The 21,095-nt window shown below is 35.1% G+C and overlaps 1 protein-coding gene across 1 annotated transcript in view; it reads right to left on the reverse strand.

Moving 5' to 3' along the window:
* NAV3 (neuron navigator 3) overlaps positions 1 to 844 on the reverse strand; it is a 621,657-nt gene extending 620,813 nt beyond the window's left edge. Inside the window, exon 1 of the mRNA XM_046013459.1 lies at positions 444 to 844. Within this exon, the coding sequence (XP_045869415.1) occupies positions 444 to 515 (72 nt within the window). The 5' untranslated portion in view covers positions 516 to 844. The remainder of the gene's footprint in view (positions 1 to 443) is intronic.
* Between the last annotated feature and the right edge of the window lie 20,251 nt (positions 845 to 21,095).

Below are 21,095 nucleotides of genomic sequence, written 5' to 3' on the forward strand. Positions count from 1 at the left end.
GTACCCAAGGACATGAAATTGGAGAACTGCAAATGCCAACTGCACCTTCTACTGGTAGTGAGGCAGGTGTTCTCCTTTAGGAGAGCTCCAACTTGCTCCATTACTCCAGCAATGACCCATGAATCATACCTCACCCTGGATCTCAGAAAACTGTTCCATGAGGTCAGGCCAGTAGGTCACTAGGATTTCTAAAAGTCAAGAGTGAGAGAACACCACAGAGTCCTTTGCCAGCCCATCTGATGGATGAATTCAGAAGACTTTAGAAACAAAACCACCAACTGGTAATGAAATCCAGACCCACAGATACGCTTGGTTATATGGTAGGATTTACTTCCACGAAATAGTATGTTACTTTATTTCCTAAAGCATGTTCATTTTCAATTTACAAACTTCTCTCTAAGCATAAACAAAAAGACCAAGCAAAAGGAAATTATTTGTCTTACCTTCTTCTGATCTTCTAGCTTGTGACTCACTGGATTCTTCCCATGTCTGTTCATCTCTGAAGATAAATCCATCACATTAGGTTCTTGCTTTTCAAAATGGAATCTCTTCAAAAAAGCAGCAAACTAATCCAAGATGCAATCACTGGGAAAACACTGGCATGCCACATTTCCCATCAAACACTGTCTCCGAACTTTATCAACTCCATGGAATGATTAAAAAGTCCATTGATTGAATGGAAAAGATGAATTTTGCAATTTATTCCCAGGACTTTCCAAATCAGCATATCGTTTTTAAATGCTGATGTCTCAAAAACAAAATATTCATCCAGAATTTTAACTCCAACTGCTATCTTTTTCTTTCTTCACAGTTTTCCATTTTAATAAATAATTACACAGTTCCTGTAAACCTGTGATTTAAAAAAAAAAAAAACACACACACTGTTAATTCTCCCCCATCATTTATAGTATAATCATGAAAAGTTCTTATCTAAAATGTGCAATTTAGAAAAAAAGTTTAGGCATTGATTGTATTTCACATAAAAGCAACAGCAAGTGAAAGGCATTATTCTTTACTCTTCTGGTCTTTAAAAAACCAAATATAATAACTGAATTAAAGCACAATATTAAAACCAGGGATTCACTGGTTATCAGAGTTAAAAATCAACAGGGAATAAACAAACACCCTCATCAAACATGTGCATTTGCTCTGTGGATCCACTCATTAATTTCAGTATTCGCATAACTACAGAATTTAGAAAAGAGCCCAATACATGTTGACATGATGCTAGACTGATAGTTTTCATAAATAACTTTATTTAAATTTTAAAATGAATTTATAAAATGGTTGTTAGTCTATTTTAAGATGAGTTTGAGGGGGTAAGTAAATTTTTGTAAGTTTAATAAATAAGTAGTAATAAGACTAGAACTAGAATTCAAATTCTTTTGAATCCAAAACCCATTCTTTGTCCTCCACGTAGTTGCCTCAATTCACATTATATATTTTGTCCACAATGATCCCATTAATGAGTTTGCCAGGTGCCTTGCTGAGTTATTAATGCATAATTCATTCTCTTTAAAAAAATGCATATAATCTAGTGGTTTCCAAACCTTGCTAGAAAATGGAATAATCTGGGAATAATCTTAATCACAGAGACTCCTTGTGTCCATCCAGCATAGCTTATGTAGAAGCTACAGGGTAATGCTTGGAAATGTGCATATTTTTTTTTCCATCTCTTCAAGACACTCATGATACAGTAAAACCACTGAGGAGTTGACATCTCCCTCTACTATAGGGCTTGCCAAACTTGTCAGCATTTTGCAATCATAGGGAAGTTGCAAAAACTATTGATTCTTATATCCTATACCCAGAGACTCTGATTTAATTAGTCTAGATATGACCTGAGTCTTGGAACCACTGCCCTAATACATAAAATCCCTTAACATAATTGATGGATCACTGCTTGAATACATTAAACAAAAAGAAACAGTATCTTGGGAGGCAGTTCCTTCCATATCAAAGCAGTTCTGGTCTTTAGACAATTCTTTCTAATTTGGATATAAATTCTGCTTTCCTAAATACTTCTGTGCATTATTTATTTTCTTGTGATCATCATTCTTGTAATCATCAATATACCCAAAATACTTTTAATTTCCTCTTTCATCTGACAATTCTTCAAGTATCGTCTTAGCCAGGTTAACCATTTCTAGCACCCACAACAATTCCTCATTACTCTGGTTATTTACTTGAGAGGTTCCAATTTTTAAAGGACTCATAAACTGTGCTATCAAGAGCTGAGCACAAAGGTTCAGCATGATGTGTTCCCTTTAAGAAATCACTGCCAGGTTCCACAAAACAAGCAAGCCAAGAATAAAATACATGATAAAGTAGACACTGTTTGAAAAATCAGCTCCTGAACTACCTTTTTGCCTTTCCATACACTGTCTCCTGTCTAGCCATTATTTTGCAAAGCCATGGTCTTTCTTGAAGTCCTCTGATATACTGCAGAGGTATATTTAGTTTGTATATTAATTAGAATGTTATCAGCAAAGAAAATAGCATGGGCCAAGGCTTGGACATGAGGGAACACAGGGCTAATATGAGGAGTTCACAGAAATTCAACGAGGAGTCATGGAAAATGTGTAATAAGAAATAAAGCATAATAGAATTTGTGGTTTTAAAAGTTCATCTTAATTTCAATATGGAAGATACATGGAAGGGAACAAAGCTTGTGACAGAAAAATCTTATGGGGATTGTTTAAATAATCAAAGAGAGAGACAACAGTATTCTGAACTGAACTAGTGTAGGAACTGATGGGATGGAAAAAATGACAAAACTAAGTAATGTGGTATTTAAAAGGTGTAGTTGATGGAATTGTTAATTGATTGGACATGAGTGTGGGTGTGTGATGCAAAGGGTGCACAAGCACAGGGAGGATTATATCATCTACAACAGCAAATACCACAAAAGAAGCATTTGGACAAGAGAGGATAAAAGAATTTGTTAAAGCAAACTACAGATGCTTGCTAAAATCCAGAAAATTAGAAGCCAATCTCACTATCAGACATAGAAGCAAAAATCCTAACGGAACATTAACAAACTGAATCCAGCAGTGTCTAAAATGAATCATATACAAATTCCAAATTGGTGCTACGCCAGGAATAAAGATTGGTTTAAGATTTGAAAATCAATCAGTATAATTTACCACATTAACAAAATAAGGAAGAAAAATGATATGCTCATCTCTACTGGAGCATTAATATCATTTGACAAATTAAACATCAGTTCATATCACACACACACACATGCACAAACTCTTGGAAGACTAGAAAAGGACTTCCATAATATTCTTTTATCTGATAAAGTGTATCCACGAAATATCTACAGCAAACATCATACTTATTGGTAAAAAATTAAAGACTTTCCATTTGCTGAGGAACAGCACATAAATACCTGCTAATATAAATTATATTCAATATTGTACTTAAAGTCCTTCCAGGTAGTGATATAAGAAAATATGAGAGATGAACGGAGGGAGCAGTATGCAGGCAAGCAGTACAAGCACTGGAAAGGAAGAAGTATGACTTTTATTTATAAACGTTATGATGATGTATACAGAATATTAAAGAATAAAGAGACAAATTACTAGAATTAATATTTGAGTTATCAAGTTTCCTGGACACAAAATCAACATATAACATCCTTTTATATTCCTTTATAACAGCAGCAAACATTCAAAAGATGAAACATTAAAAGATACTATTTACAGTGGCATTAAAAATATCAAATATCTAAGGAATAGATCTCATAAAAGATGGTAAGAACTTTATGATGAAGCAATAAAACATCAAAAAACAAAAACCTAAATAAAGGATTATGCTACATTCACAAACTGTAAGATTTAATACTGCAGAAATGCCAATTTATTCCTAAAAAATTTATAGACTTAGTGCATTATCAATAAAAATTCCCAGTTTTCTTTTTATAACTTCAGAAGATGCTTCTAAAATATATATGGAAAAACAAAACACCATTAAAATCCAGGACATTTTTGAAGAACAAGTTGCAACTATTTGCTCTGCCAGATGTTAAGAAACATAAACCAACAATAAATACAATGGTATATAACTGGTACAAGGAGAGACAAGTTAACCATGGACACAGAAAGCCCAGAAACAAACTCTTAACACACATGGGTCACTTGATTCACTACAACGTTGCATTTACAAAGCCATGGGAATTTTTTCAATAGAGTAGAGCTCTGGCTCAATTAGATATCCCTGTTGTTAAAAAAAAAAAAAAAAGAAGAAGAAGAAGAAGAAAAGAAAAAGAAAAAATAAAGAAATTTGACCTCTACTTCACATCAATAATCAATTCCAGGTAGACTGTGAATCTACTTGTGACAAGACAGGGAGAATACTTTTATAATCTGAAGGAAGGGAACAAAGAGGTCAAAAGCACTAAACATAAAGAAAAAGATGATAACTAAGATAGTATCAAAATCAGGAACTTTTATTCATCAGATTACACCAATAAGAAAATATAAATGCAACCCATAGAATAGGAAAAGATACTTGTTATGCATATAACTACATCCAAAAAAATAAGACAGAAAACATACAAAAATATTTGAATAGGTGCTCCAAAGAAAGAAAAAATAACAGACATAGAAAATAGTGGTTGCTGTGGGTTAAAGATGGGGAGAAAGGTGTACTAAAAGAGTTAGTGTAAGGAAGACTTATAGTAAAAGAATAATTCTATCTTGATTCTGGAGGTGTTTATATCAATCTATACATGCAATAAGATTATTAGATATAAACATAAATGTGTATATATAAAGCTGGCAAAATATAAGTAAACTCTCGTAATTGTACCAATGTCAGTTTCCTGCCTTTGATACTATACTATAGTAATACATGGTGTTACTATGAGAAGAAACTAGGTACATTAAACCTCCCTATATTTTATTTCCCAACATTTTTGTGAATCTAAAAAGTGATTAAAAAAGATGATGTATAAAGGACCAAAAAACATTAAAAAGTAAACACCCTCATTAGTATTAAGAAAATGATAATGTGAACCAAGGTTTATAACTTCTCATCTACCCAAGGGTATTTTAAAAAATGACAACACCCTAACAAAGTTGGCTTAAGGGAACATACCACAACATGATAAAGGCCATATATGAAAAATCCACATCAAACTTCATGGTGAAAAACTTATTAAAACTTCCCTTCTGGGGCGCCTGGGTGGCTCAGTGGATTAAAGCCTCTGCCTTCGGCTCGGGTCATGATTCCAGGGTCCTGGGATCGAGCCCTGCATCGGGCTCTCTGCTCAGCGGGGAGCCTGCTTCCTCCTCTCTCTCTGCCTGCCTCTCTGCCTAGTTGTGATTTCTCTCTGTCAAATAAATAAAATATTAAAAAAAAAAAACTTCCCTTCTAAGATCAGAAAGAAGATGTCCACTCTCACCACTTTTATTCAACATTGTATTGAAAGTCCTAACCACAGCAATCAGACAACAAAAAGCAATAAAAGGCATTGGAATCAAGAACAAAGAAATGAAATTTTCACTATTTGCAGTTGACATGATACTATATATAGAAAACCCTAAAGACTCAACTAAGAAACTACCAGAAATGAGAAATCAATCTGATAAGGTCAGAGAATACAAAACCAAAACCCAGAAATTCATTGCATTTCTATACACTAATAATATTGGTAAAATGTCCATACTACCCAAAGGAATCTACACATTTAATACAATCCCTATCAAAATATCAATAGCATTTTTTTCACATAACTAGAACAAGTAATACTAAAATTTGTTTGGAACCACAAAAGATCCTGAATAGCCAAAATAATCTTGAAAAAGAAAAACAAAGTTGGAAGTATCACAATTCCAGATTCAAGATATACTACAAAGATGTAGTAATCAAAACAGTATGGTACTGGCACAAAAATAAGACAAAGATCAAGGAAACAGAACAGAGAACCCAGAAACAAACCCATGATTATACTGTCGATTAATCTCCAACAAATGGTGAGGCACCTAGGTGGTTCAGACAGTTAAGTGTCCCACTCTCAGTTTCAGCCCAGGTCACGTTCTCAGTGTCATGAGCCCCCTATGTGGGGCTCCCCATTCAGCAGGGAATCTGCTTGAGATTCTCTCTCTCCCTCTGCCCCTCCCTCAGCTTGTGATCTATCTCTAAATAAATAAGTAAAATCTTAAAAAAAAAAGGCAAAAACAAAAGGAGGCAAGAATATACAATAGGAAAAAAATCTCTTCAACAAACAGTGCTGGGAATACCAGACAGCAATATACAAAAGAATAAAACTGGACCTCTTTCCTTCACCATACACAAAAATAAACTCAAAATGGATTAAAGACCTAAATGTGAGAGCTGAAACCATAAAAATCTTACAAGAGAGCACAGGCAGTACTTTCTCTTACATCAGCCAGAGCAACATCTTTCTATATCTGTTTCCTGAGGCAAGCGAAATAAAAGTAAAAATAAACTATTGGGACCACATCAAAATATAAAGCTTCTGCACAGTGAAGGAAACAATCAACAAAACTAAAAGGCAACCAACTGAACGAGAAAAGATATTTGCCAATGACCTATCCAATGAAGGGCTAGTATCCAAAATACATACAACTCAACACACACACACACGCACACACAAAACCCAACAAATAATCTGATTAAAAATGGGTTGAAGACGTGAACAGACATTTCTCCAAAGAAGACATGCAGATGGCCAACAGACACCTGAAAATATGTTCAACATCACTTATCATTAGGGAAATGTAAATCAAAATTACACTGAGATATCACCTCACACCTGTCAGAATAGCTAAAACAAAACAAAACAAAACAAAAAAACCCACAAAAAAAACATTAGCAAGGGTATAGAGAAAAAAGAACCCTTGTACTGTTGGTGGGAATACAAATTGGTACAGACACTCTGGAAAAGAGTAATGAGGTTCCTCCAGAAATTAAAACAGAATTACCATATGATATTATCTCACTACTGGGTATTTACCCAAGGAATACAAAAATACTAATTCAAAAAGATGATATACCTCTATGTTTATTGCAGCATTATTTACAATAGCTAAAATATGGAAGCATCCCAAGTGTCTATAAACAGATGAATGGATAAAGAGGCGGTGTACACACACACAAACACACACACACAGAATGGAATATTATTCAGCCATAAAAAAGAATGAAATCTTGCCATTTGTAACAACATTGATGGAGCTAGAGAGTAGAATATTATGTAAAATAAAGCAAGCAGAGAAAGACCATATGATTTCATTCATATGTGGAATTTCAGAAACAAAACAAATGAACAAAGGGGAAAAAAGGGAGAGAGGAATAAACCAAAAAATAGACTCTTAACTATAGAGAACCAATGGTTACCAGAGGGGTAGTGGGAGAGATGTGAAATAAATGATGGGGATTAAGAGCACACTTACCATGATGAGCACTGAGGAATGTACAGAATTGTTGAAATGCTATATTGTACACCTAAAACTAATATAACACTCTATATTAATTATACTATAATTAAAATTAAAAACTGAGTAATTTTTTTTTAAATGACAATACCAACTGTTGACAAAGTCATGGAAAAACAAGAACATGATGGCCAAAGTACAGACTGGTACAACCATTTTGCAAAACAAATTACCTTTTTAATTTCTTTTTTTTTTATTTTACCAAAAATCGGTAACTGTTAAACCTACTAACTTTGAAGCTATACATACTTTATGACCCAGCAATAATGCTCAAGGTTTGCACTCTTCAAAAATATATGTATATGTGCATCAAGAAAAATGTATAAGATGTTTCCTTTACAATTACCAAAAAATATGGAAGCAACACAAAAGTCCACCATTACAATGGGTAAATAAATTGTGGTATATTTATACAAGAGATAAACATACATTAAATAAAATGAGTAAACTATAGATACATATCAATATAATTATCAAAAATACTAAGAATCTGAAGTTCAAACTAAAAGAATTTATACTGTATGATTCCACTTATATAAGTTCAAAAAACATGTATAACTATGGTGTTATAAGTCAGCATAGTGGTTACCTTTGGTGGGAGGGGAAAGAACAGGCTTTTTTTTTTAGGATTTATTTATTTATTTGAGAGAGAGAGAGAGAAGCACAAGCATGGTGGGGAGAAGCAGGAGAGGGAGAAGAAACACAAGCAGAGTCTAAGCTTAGTGAGGCGTCAACAAAGGGCTTGGGGCTCGATCCCACCACCCAGAGATCACAACCTGAGCTGAAACCAAGAGTCAGACTCTCAAATGACTGTGCCATCCAGGCACTCTGAGACAGAAAGTGTTTTGGATGGAATTTAACTGGAATGCTCTCAATATTCCATTTTGTGACTTGGGTGGGCACGACGTGGATGCTACCTTTGTAATGATTCAGTGAGCTGTAAATTTACACTCTGTGCAGTTTTCTTGATGTCTAATAAGTCTTGTGATTAAAAAAATAAGCTGAGAAAAAATTCAGATGCATCTTTTCTTTAGTATTCCCATTAATGGTCTCTTCAATAAGCAACAAGTGAGTATCTAAGTTAGACTGATGGGATCCGTTACTCAAGGGCATCATTCTTATTTAAGGTCACGGACCAGCTGTTTGATTATGGCGTAGAATTTTGCCTGTGAACAATGTCAACCTTTAACCATTACATGGTCTGTCAAATGTCAGAAAATGTACTCATGAAGCCCAGTACCTGAGCAAGGTAAAGGGACCTGTGGTGTCAGGCTAAAGTGATCATCTGAACGGTAAATTACAGTCTTCTCTGAATGCAGATCAAAGATGTGTAAACCTTAGGAACGAGATATGGAATTTGTGGTAGGAATGTTTGCCTGAATTCATTTATAAAAGGGACTCTGCTTGAAAGAGTAATTTGCCAAGGTAAGGGAATTCCTGCAGGAGGAAGCTGTAAGTACCACTGGGAAGGGAGTTGAGGAAAGATCTGAAATGTCCAGTTCAAGGAGGTATCATTACTCAGGTCAGGGGACATAAGATCAAAGGGACTTCATAGTGAAATCTTCAAATATCAGGCAAAATAACAGAGAGTCAGTTTAAGTAGTCCCCAGGCCTAGCGAATGAAGCCTTCTTACCACAGTAACAGCCAATAAGAAAGCTTCTACCTCTGTACCTCTCCCCTGTTCCCCATCTTCCCTACAGAGACCCCAGTGAGTGGGGAGAGGAGGTGAAAAATGTTCTTTCCAAATAACGGGAATGTAGTAGTAAAGGGCACTAGCAGGCAGTTTTGGTTTAGGTGAAGAGGAAGAAGCTTTTGAATAAAAATGAATTTATAAATATGTTGGAATAAATATTCTAAATTGTAAATGGAAATTTTTTGTCACCTAAAGTGACAAGAAACAACCCAAATTTGCATCCAGGGACAGAGAAATTTTGTTTGAAGAAATAGGAGAGATGTTTGGAACAGATTTAGACTCAGGAATCACCAGTCTGCAAAGGAGACCATACATAGACGTTATAAAGAGTAAGAAAAGCACGAGGGGAAGAACTCCAGGGGGATGATCCAAACTGTTGATAAAACTGCCAGAATTATCTCCCAAATGCAAACCTGATCACAACACTTAAGTAAAATCAATGGGTCCCTAACACCTAAAACTAAAGAGAAAATCAAAATCAAAACTCCTTAGCATGACATTCAACACCCTTCAGATCATGACTCTTTTTAACTTTCTAATTTCATATATTAGTGCTTCTCACAACACTTTGTTGTAGTTATACCAAAAACCTCAGAGTCCCTGAGGACAAAATATCATTTCACACCTTTAGGACTAATGTGTCTATAAGGGCTACACAATCCACTTGTAAAAGTCTTACTTATCCTTAAAAACTCTCCTCAAAGCTATGTCTTCAGAAGGTTTCATTTTATGTTCTAACTCCACTGTAGACAAGCCAGGACCTTCTTCCCCAATATTCTGGGAGGGATTAAATACCCCCCCTTGCTTTCGCACATACTTACTTGTCCGTCAGCCCCAATATACTTTCTTAGAATCTCCAAATTATAACACAACACCTAGAGAGTGTTAATCATTCATTAAAGGATTCGTGTGATTCTGAAAAAGAATATGAGATGAACATGAACACACACACACACACACACACACACACACAACTCTAACCAATAATCTGTAAACCTAAAAAGCTTATACAAAAATTCTTTCATTCTACCAAAAAACATATATATCGTTTAGAAAGAATAAACCTTTTCTGAATTTATTTTATTTTTTTAAGATTTTATTTATTTCAGGGAGAGAGAAAGGTGTGTGCAAGCATGAGCGGGTAGAGGGGCAGTGGGAGAAGAAGGCTTCCCACTGAGCAAGGAGCCCGATGCAGGGATCAATCCCAGGACCCTAGGATCATGACCTGAGCTGAAGGCAGATGCTTAACCAACTGGGCCACCCAGGCACCCCTTTCTGAATTTATTTTTAGCCATACTCTTTTTAACTGAGATATCAGATTCATACAATAAAGTACAAAAATCTTAAGTGTACAGCATATGATACACTAGGTTAATCACCACCTACATGAAGATATAGAACATTTCCAGAACTCCAGAAGATCCCTTCATTCCTCCCTTCCTTAATAGGTAACCACTACTCTGTTTTATCACTGAAGATTTATCTGTCCTTAAAATATCTTAAGTGGAATCATAAATCATGTGCCCATTTGTTTCTTCTTTTTTTAGCATTAAATCTGGAGGATTCATCTGTGTAATTGCAAATAGCAATAGCTCATTCTTTCGCTCTATGAAGAGGATGGTAGTGCTTACAGGTCCCAATTCATGTAACTGACCAAAATAAAGTCCAATTCAACAATGGAATTTTTCATTATCTTGAACTCAATATCCTCAAAATGAAGAGTCCAGAAAACAAGCTTTCTGGACTCTTCATTTTTACAAATAGAAAAATAAGAAGGTTCGCTTTATTTCACATAGTTTTCCCAGGCTCTGTGACCTCTATTCAAGCCCATGAGAATGCAAAATACTTAACAGTTGCTGTGGTAAGACTACTGACAAAGTAACAAATCACAAAACCAGAAACCATTAAAATTACTGGAAATTGCTTTTGGGATTTTAAGTATTAGAGGTGAATGGTCATTGCCTAACTTTTTAAATTCTGATATTGAATTGTTAAATATTCTTTATATGGCTAAATCAGTATTTCTAAAGTGCAAAGAAAAGGATCCAGGCACAATGGAAAAGGTTAAGGAGTTGTTCCAGTAAAAAGGCTCTTGCAGTCAGAAGTTCCACTTGCCTTTCCACTGCTGTGTCCCAGACCAAAGACTCCATTGTTGCCTACAATAAAGGACTTTACCACTATAAAAATACTGGAAAAGTATTGTAATACTTTGACTCAAAAAAATGTTAAATATTTCGATAAACATCAGTATATTTACAGCATACATATATATACCTGTGTGTGTACAAATTAAAACCAAAATTCTTAATTAAAAAAAAATAAAAGCAAAGATAACAAATGACCCAGCAGAAAAAGAAGCCCAAGTGTATGAATAGTCAATTCCTTCAAGAGGCAATATGAATGGCCAATAAGCATATGAAAAGTAAGAATTGAGAAAATACAATTTTTTTAAAAAAGATACTATGTCCTACCTAATACAGTGACCACTCTTGTTCAACATAGTATTAGAAGTCCTAGCAACGGCAATCAGACAACAAAGAGAAATAAAAGGTATCCAAATTGGCAAGGAAAAAGTCAAACTCTCTCTCTTCGCAGATGACATGATTCTTTATATGGAAAACCCCAAAGACTCTACCCCCAAACCACTAGAACTCATACAGCAATTCAGTAACGTGGCAGGATACAAAGTCAATGCACAGAAATCAGTGGCTGGGGCACCTGGCTGGCTCAGTGGGTTAAGCCGCTGCCTATGGCTCAGGTCATAATCTCAGGGTCCTGGGATCAAGCCCCACATCGGGCTCTCTGCTCAGCAGGGAGCCTGCTTCCCCCTCTCTCTCTGCCTGCCTATCTGCCTACTTGTGATCTCTCTCTCTGTCAAATAAATAAATAAAATCTTAAAAAAAAAATCAGTGGCTTTCTTATACACTAACAATGAAAATACAGAAAGGCAAATTAGAGAATCGATTCCATTTACTATAGCACCAAGAACCATAAGATACCTGGGAATAAACCTAACCAAAGAGATACAGTGTTAAAAAAATTTTAAATGCTACTGATCGCAACTGATGGAAGAGATGGGATCATTCTAAAACTTCCATGAATTGCTGGTGGGTGTGTACCTGCTCTGCTGGAACCTTGAAAAATCTAGTAAAATTAAATGTCGGCAGACTATCTACACATCAATTGAATTCCTAAGCAGAAATCCATACATTAAAAGATGTGTATAGGAATGCTCATTATCGCATCCTTAGGATTGGTCAAAAAATTTCAAGTAATCCAAATATCCAGCATCAGAAATTAGATAAATTGTGGCTTATATCTGTATAAGGACATGGTTTGTAGCATTTAAAATGAATGAACTAAAGTCCTACACATCCATATAAACAAATCTTGATAGTATAATTATTTATCAAATAAGGAAGTTATGCAAGAATGGAGTGTGATATCATTCGTAAGTAGTTTAAACGTATAAAGAAGTACTAAATACCATTCAGAAATACATGCGAGTATGGTAAAAGCATAAAAACATGTAAGAAGTAATGAATCCAAAATCAGGTTAGCAGGGTGTTTTCTGAGGTGAGGACATGGAAATAAGATTGGAGAGGATTGCAAAGGAAGCCTTAATCATGATGCAGTATTCCACGTCTTCAGAAAATGTCTAAAGCAAAATATTAAAATATGGTGAAGTTGGATGTTGAATACCCAGAAGTTAATCATTATTGTATCATTCTGCTTTTCCCAACACAATAAAAATAAATGTTTAAAAAGAAGGAGTTCTAGAATGTAAAAATATGGGACTCTAGCCAGTGGGTTTCTGCAGGGCTAAACCCCTCATAAGTGGCATTAGATAATGTGCCAGGGGACAGGGGACTCTTTTTGGTTGTTGCAAGAATGGCTGCTGCATTTATGGGATGAAGGGGAAGAATGATCAAATGATCACTAATTTCAATGCATTGCTACAGTTCAGGTCAAGGAAAAATTGTTCCTAGATTTCCTGCTGACAGTTACAGTCACCACATCACGCAGCCTTGGAACACGCCTGACTTGACCACCATGTTAGCTCAAATCCCTTATCATGGAAAAATGGACTCTTCTTTGGTATCCTTCCCTTAACAACATTTTTTTTTTTTCCCTTTCCCAGAGCTTCCTATGTGTCAGAGATCATTCCTGGACCAGAAAGAGAAAAGATGTCTAAGGTTCTACCCTGGCCCCAACCCCTAAGTTGAGTTCCCAGTTCATCCCTTCAGCTAAGGGCTCCATCAAGTTAACCTCAGGAAATCTTTCTGCCCTTCTTGATTCAGCTACACATAATTAAACAGACACCTCGTGCTACCAGTTGCCCCATAAATGCCCCACAAATAAATCAGTCCCCTTTTGCAACATCATAGTGAAACTGGCAACCAGAAAGTCAAGGCTAATAGAACACAAATTTTGTGGGTTAGTTTGCAGAAAACGGCAACACAATTATGTAAAACAAAACAAGCTTCTCTCTTGCATCCCAAGTATTTGGGGAAAGTACTTAAAGAAAAATTAACTGCCATGCATCATACTTCACCAACTAAGTTCTTATAAAATTCCATCTTTCTCACTTGAGATATGCAGAACTAATAAAAACAGCAGGGGAAAACATTATGTTCCTTGCAACATGGCTGCTCGCTTCATTGCTGTGCTGGAAATGGTAGATTATTTGCTTTATCAGATAAATTGGCTCTGCAGCCCACATTTTAAAGAACATACATGGGTTTTCAGGAGGAGGTTTGGACCTGATTAGTTCAAGATAAAAGTACACAAGGAGGGTTGAATATCATTGTGAGCCAATAAAAGTATGTGTAATAGAGATGAAACAGTATAAAACATTCATATTCTTAGGTACAAATGATTAAGTAGAAAAAAAAAACTTGTGTCTTTTAGTTAAATTCGTTTATTGTCTGAAAACTCAATGTATTAATTCAAGGCCAAATGACAGGAAATTACAGTTTCCTGGCTGACATCAATTTGATCTTCAGTAATAATTCTGACATGGAGTTTCTAAGCCTTGAAAGAGGAGGGGGAAAACATACATACGTACACAATAATTCCAATAATTCAGGTCACAACCCAGATGATAAGGCACATATTATGTGCATAAACTTATGATGCATGCTTACAAAAATTTAGTGCCTTATTATGTCATTTTAATCACACTTTTTATTTGATCAGGTTCTTACATTTAGTCTGTACATGGACTTGGTTATTTACAGAATACAGGCTCCTATAAGGGAGATGTGAAACATATGGCCGTTTCTTGTTATAACAGCAAATAAGCATTTTTTTCTAGATAATCATAAAAGTAAACATACTGAGACTTGGTGAGCTAAAAAAAAAAAAAAAAAAAAACAGCTTTAAAATGTTTTCTAGTTTTCTTGCTGTGGAAAGTAGTTCTCTACATGGTTCCCCCCAAGTGAAGGGAGCATTCCTCACCTTTTCTATCCATGCTCATTCCCCCTATGTATAATTAACTCAGGTTAGGTACTGCTTGGGATTCTTTCCCTCTCCCTTTGCCCCTCCCCTTCCTTGCATGCATGCTCTCACCCTCGCTCTAAACAAATATAATTAATCTTAAAAAACAAACAAACAAACAAAAACTTAGATCTACCACAAGGAATGAAGCCATCACTTTCCTTATTAAATGGCAGAGCTTTAACCTCACAGTCAAATTATAGAAGGCAGCTAGCATGATATAATTTTGAAACAAAACAAAATTTAAAAAGAACAACCAAAAACAGGTGACCTTGATGCTATTCTCTGGAGGAAAAATATTGGTTCTAATGGATAGCATAACTTATTCAATTAAATTGCAAACAGGAAATCCTGCAGAAATATCTGCCTAGCTCTGCATTAAAATATAAATATGATGGGTGCCTAAATATGATGGGTGCCTGGCTGGCTCAGTCAGTAGAGCATGCGACTCTTGATCTTGGGGTCATGAGTTCAAGTCCCTCTTTGGGCATAGAGCTTACTTTAAAAAAAAATGTACACACACACATAAAAACACACATACAAATATATATTTTCTTTACATAAATGATTCAGCAACGTTAGTTCACATGGTAGAGTACCATTTGTTGATTAATTTAAAAATGGCTATATTAATCTGCTATATACATTTTCTTTTGATGGACTTTCATAAAGGCATTTCTCACTCAATTTATTTAGCAATAGTACAGAAAATTTCTTCAGCCTGTCAATAAAGATAATTCCTTGATTTGCTTGTAAGGACTAGTTAGTTCTTCCAGGACCTAAAAACACATATTGAGCTTAAAGGAAGAAACGTGAATTCTATTGGATTGAAACTCAGCTTCAACTACGATCCTATATGTACTGTTGCTATCAGTATTACTATTCAGCCTTACGCTCTTCTTTCAAATGAACTACAGCTTATAATAGCTTAAATACACAGCATTTTCTATAAGCCATGCTCAGTACCATGATCATTACCATCTCATTGAAAACCTGTGAATTTGAGACTTTCATTCTCTCCATTTTACAGTAAGGTATACGAAGGTAAAATAAGCTACCAAAGTTCATCTGGATAGTAAATGGTGGAAGGAGACAGCTTGATTCTGAATTAAAACAGTGCTTTTATTCAACCTACAGAATGGGAGAAAATACGTGCAAATAAAATATCCATAAAGGGTAAGTATCCACAATATATAAGGAACTTCTAAAACTCAACACCCCCCAAAAATGAGTAATCCAATAAAAAATAGACAGAAGAAATGAGATTCACCTACAATGAGAGATCACTTTATACCTGTCAGAATGGCTAAATCAACAACACAAGAAGAACAGGTATTGACAAGGATGTGGAGAAAGGGAAACCCTCTTGCACTATCAGTAGAAATGCAACCTGGTGCAGCTACTCTGGAAAACATTATGGAGATTCTTCAAAAAGTTAAAAATAAGACTACCCTACAATCTAGCAATCACACTAGTAGGTATATACCCAAAGAATATGAACATAATAATTCAAAGGGATACAGGCACCCTGTTTATAGCAGCATTATCTACAATAGCCATATTAATGAAACAAGCCAATGTCCACTGAATTAGGAATTATATAAAGAATTTATAATTTATATAATTTATATAAATATATAAATATATAAATAAATTATAATTTATATAATTTATATAAAGGAATTATATAAAGAAGATACATACATAGACATAGATATATACTACACAATACACACACACATATGCACAATGGAATATTACTCAGCCATAAAAAAAGAATGCTATCTTCCCATTTGTAATGACATGGATGGAGCCAGAGAGTATTATGCTAAGTAAAATAAGTCAGAGAAAGACAGATACCAAATGATTTCACTCAAATGTGGAATTTAAGGGGAAAAGCAAATGAGGAAAAAAGGAGACAGAGAAGAGAGAGGGGGAGGTTGAGAGAGAGAGACAAACCAAGAAATAGACTCTTAACTACAGAGAACAAACTAATGGTTACCATAAGGGAGTATGGAGGGAGGGTAAAATAGGTGATGCGGATTAAGGAAGGCAGTTGTGATGAGCACTGGGTGATGTATGGAAGTGTTGAATCACTACACTCTATACCTGAAACTTTTATAGGTTACTTATTACTTATTATTTACTTATAACACTGTATTTTAATTAAATGAAATTTAAATAAAAACTTTAAAATTTTTATTTTTAAATAATTTTTTTATTGTATGGTTACAGATGGTAGCTATACTTGTGTTGAACATCATATAGAGTTATTGTACACCTGAAACTAACATTGTAACATTGTATATAACTAGATTTCAATTAAAAAAAAAAGAAAGAAAGGGAAAAGAAAAGTATGCCTTTAAACACTTTACTTTCCTCCAGAACAGTGGGTCTCTGGGGAATATTTGTTAGATGAGTGAAAGGAAGGTAGTAATAATACCTACCTTGCAGGTATAAAATGCCAATTGATTTTTGTTTTTTATTGTTTTGGGGGGAGGTGGGGAGTAGCTAATTAAACATACACTGTTATATTAGTTTCAGTACAATATATGACTCAACAATTCTATACATTACTCAGTACTCATCAAGCTTAATGTACCTTTGATCTGCATTATCTGTTTCAGCCCCCTGCTGGCAACCATCATTTTGTTCTCTGTAGTTAAGAGTCTGTCTTTTGTTTGTCTTCCTATTTTTGTTTGTTTTAAGATAGTTTCTTAAATTTCACATGAGTGAAATTATATGGTATTTGTATGTCTCTGGCTGACTGATTTCACCTAGCATTAAATCCTTTAGGTCCATCCATGTTGTTGTAAATACCAAGATCTTATCCTTTTATGGTTGAATAACATTCCATTGTATATATATACCACATCTTCTTTATCCATTCATTCATAGATAAATACTTGGGTTGGCTCCACATCTTCACTACTGTAAACAAGGCTACAATAAACAAAGAGGCACATTTATCTTTTTGAATTTGTGATTTTATCTTTGGGTAAATACCCACTAGTAGAATTAGTGGATCATATGGTTTCTGTAGTTTTTTTAGACAGGGGGACAGAAAGGGGTGAGGGGCAGACAGAGAGGGCAAAAAAGAATCTTAAGCAGGCTCCATGCCCAACATGGAGCCCAGCGCAGAACCCGATACAGGGCTTGATCTCACAACCCTGAAATCATGAACTGAGCTGATGTCCATAGGTTGTTTTTATTTATTTTATTATTTTTTTTTGAGGAACCTCCATATTGTTTTCTACAGTGGATATACTGGTTTGCATTCCCACCAATAGGGCAAAATTAAGCTATTGGGAGTACACCAAGATAAAAAGCTTTTACATAGTGAAAGAAACCATCAGTAATAACAAAAAGGCAATCTACTAAATGGAAGAGGATATCTTCAACTGATATATCTAATAAGGGGTTAATATTCAAAATATACAAAGAAATTTCACATCTTAACACATGCACACAAAAAAACAAATAATCTGACTTTAAAATGGGCAAAGGACCCAAATGGACATTTTTCCAAAGAAGGCACACAGATAACCAATAGACACATAAAAACATGCTCAACATCACCAGGGAAATGCAAACCAAAATCAAAATAAGATATCACCTTACACCTGCCAGAATAGCTAAAATCAAAACCACAGGAAATAACAAGTGTTGGTGAGGATGGGGAGGGAAAGAAACCCTCATGCACAGAACAAGTAATTTTTTTAACTTATTAACCACTTTTATATATCATATTCTAATTTCAAAGGCATTTTCCCACCCCTTATCTCACTAAAATACCTTCTTCAAAAAACAAATTACTGCACGATTAAGAATATAAAAGCATAATAGTTATAATTTAAGCCCACTGTTTCCATCATATTTTCAGGTTCTTCCTCTGTAAAATAAGAACCCCAAAGAACAACTAAATTTCTATGATTCTCTAACTCAAAATAATTTTCTCATAGCTACTTAGGGCATGTTAATTATAAGCCCAAATTTTTCCCATGTAAATCTCTTAGTTAAACATCTTCCCTCAAGACTTGCTTCCTATAAAGTTCTGAGCTGTTCCACCTCAGTTAATGAACTTTTGTTCTTTATCCTTTTTTCCCGCATCTTATTTATGAGGGATTTACCTATTACTTTTAAACATTCAATTCCTCATGCCAATACTTCTTTGATATTTCATTTCTTAATGGCAGTTTAATCAGATAAAGTTGGAATACAGGACTCCTGTTGAACAAGTTGTCCTACTTTTAGACAAATGTTTTATCTATGTCACTAAAAATACACAGACCTCCCTAAAAATGGTCTTAAAGGGATTAAGAAAAAGCTTACTGAAAAAGCTGTCTCTACTCCATGAGATAAGTATTCAGTAATTTATTTATATCAGTATGGATATTTGCTGTATTCTATGAGTTATACTCCAACATTCTCATTATTTATTGTGTTGTTCAAATTGGTCTTGTTTTGACCTAGAAACTCCTTCAAGTTGGCACCTATATACTTTTTTTTTTAAAGATTTTATTTATTTATTTGACAGAGAGAGATCACAAGTAGACAGAGAGGCAGGCAGAGAGAGAGAGGGGGAAGCAGACCCCCTGTCGAGCAGAGAGCCCGATGTGGGACTCGATCCCAGGACCCTGAGATCATGACCTGAGCCGAAGGCAGCGGCTTAACCCACTGAGCCACCCAGGCGCCCCGGCACCTATATACTTTTAAATTTCTCCATTAGTTCTGTTTGCATTGTGATAAAAAAAAATTCTCTATTCAAATCTTTCATCCATTTTTTTTTAAAGATTTTGTTTATTTATTTGACAGAGATCACAAGTAGGCAGAGAGGCAGGCAGAGAGAGGAGGAAGCAGGCTTCCCACTGAGCAGAGAGCCTGATGCGGTGCTCGATCCTAGGACCCTGGGACGATGACCTGAGCCGAAGGCAGAGGCTTTAAACCACTGAGCCACCCAGGCGCCCCCTTTCATCCATTTTTTAATCAAGTTGTTTTGTTGTGCAACCATTAGAATCATCCATCCCCATGGCTCTTTTACCTGTAAAATTGAAACTCTGTATCTATTAAATAATTCATTATTTTCCATTTGCTCCCAGGCTCTGGTAACACCCTTTATGTTTTCTCTCTTTATGTTTTTAATTACTCTAAGTACCTCATATAAGTTTAGAATCATACAGTATTGCCTTTTTGTGACTGATTTATTCACTTGGGATAATACCCTTAAGATTTATCCAGGTAAGAGTGGTGCAGAATCTATTTCCTTTTAAAGACTAAATAATACTCCATTGTATGTATGGTACATTTTATCCATTCAACTGTTAATAAATACTTGGGTTGTTTCTGTTTTAGCTATAGTGAATGATGCTATGAACATGACTATACAGATACCTCTTTGAGATCCTGCTTTCAATTATTTGAGGTGTATACCCAAAAGTGGAATTGCAAGATCCTATGATAACTCTTTTTCATTTTTTGAGGAACCTCCATGCTGTTTTCCACAGCAGCTATGCCATTTTACATTCCCATGAAGAGCACACAGAAGTTCCAATCTTTCCACATCCTCACCAACATCTGTCTTCTATTTTTGTTTTTGTTTTTTAAGATTTTATTTATTTATTTGACACACAGAGAGAGAAATCACAAGTAGGCAGAGAGGCAGGCAGAGAGAGAGAGGGAAGCAGGCTCTCCACTGAGCAGAGAGCCCAACGCGGGCCTCGATCCTAGGACCCTGAGATTATGACCCAAGCCAAAGGCAGAGGCCCAACCCACTGAGTGCCCTTTCTACTTGTTTTTAATAGCAGTCATGCTCATGGGTATAAAAGTGGTATCTCATTGTGCTTTTGATTTGCATTTCCCTAAATGACTAGAGATGTTGAGCATTGTTTCATGTGCTTGTAGGCCACTTCTGTATCTTCTTTGGAGATATATCTAATCAAGTCCTTTGGTCATCTTTTAATCTGCTTATTTTGTTGCTGGGTTTAGAAATTGTCTATATATTCTAGACATTAATCTCTTAACAGATAACCTGATTTACAAATATTTTAACGTATTCTGTGAGTTGCCTTTTTACTGTTTAGAGTGTCTTTTGAAATGTTTGACATTTTTCATGAAGTCCAATTTGTCTATTTCTTCTTTAGTAACCAGTGCCATTGGTGTCATATCCAAAAATCATTATCAAATCCAATGTTATAAAGCTTTTGTCCTGTGTTTTCTTCTAAGATTTTCTCATTTTAGCAGTTACATTTAGACTCTTGATCCTTTTTGAATTAATTTTTGTATATTGTGTTAGATAAAAGTCCAATTTCATAATTTCGTATGTGGATATCCACTTCCCAGCACCATCTGTTAAAAAGAGTGTCATTTCCCTGTTGAATGCTCTTGGCACATTTTCATAAATCATTTGAACATATATGTGAGAATTTATTTCTGGGCT

The sequence above is a fragment of the Meles meles genome, chromosome 7 (assembly GCF_922984935.1).
Source record: "Meles meles chromosome 7, mMelMel3.1 paternal haplotype, whole genome shotgun sequence".
NCBI lineage: Eukaryota > Metazoa > Chordata > Mammalia > Carnivora > Mustelidae > Meles > Meles meles.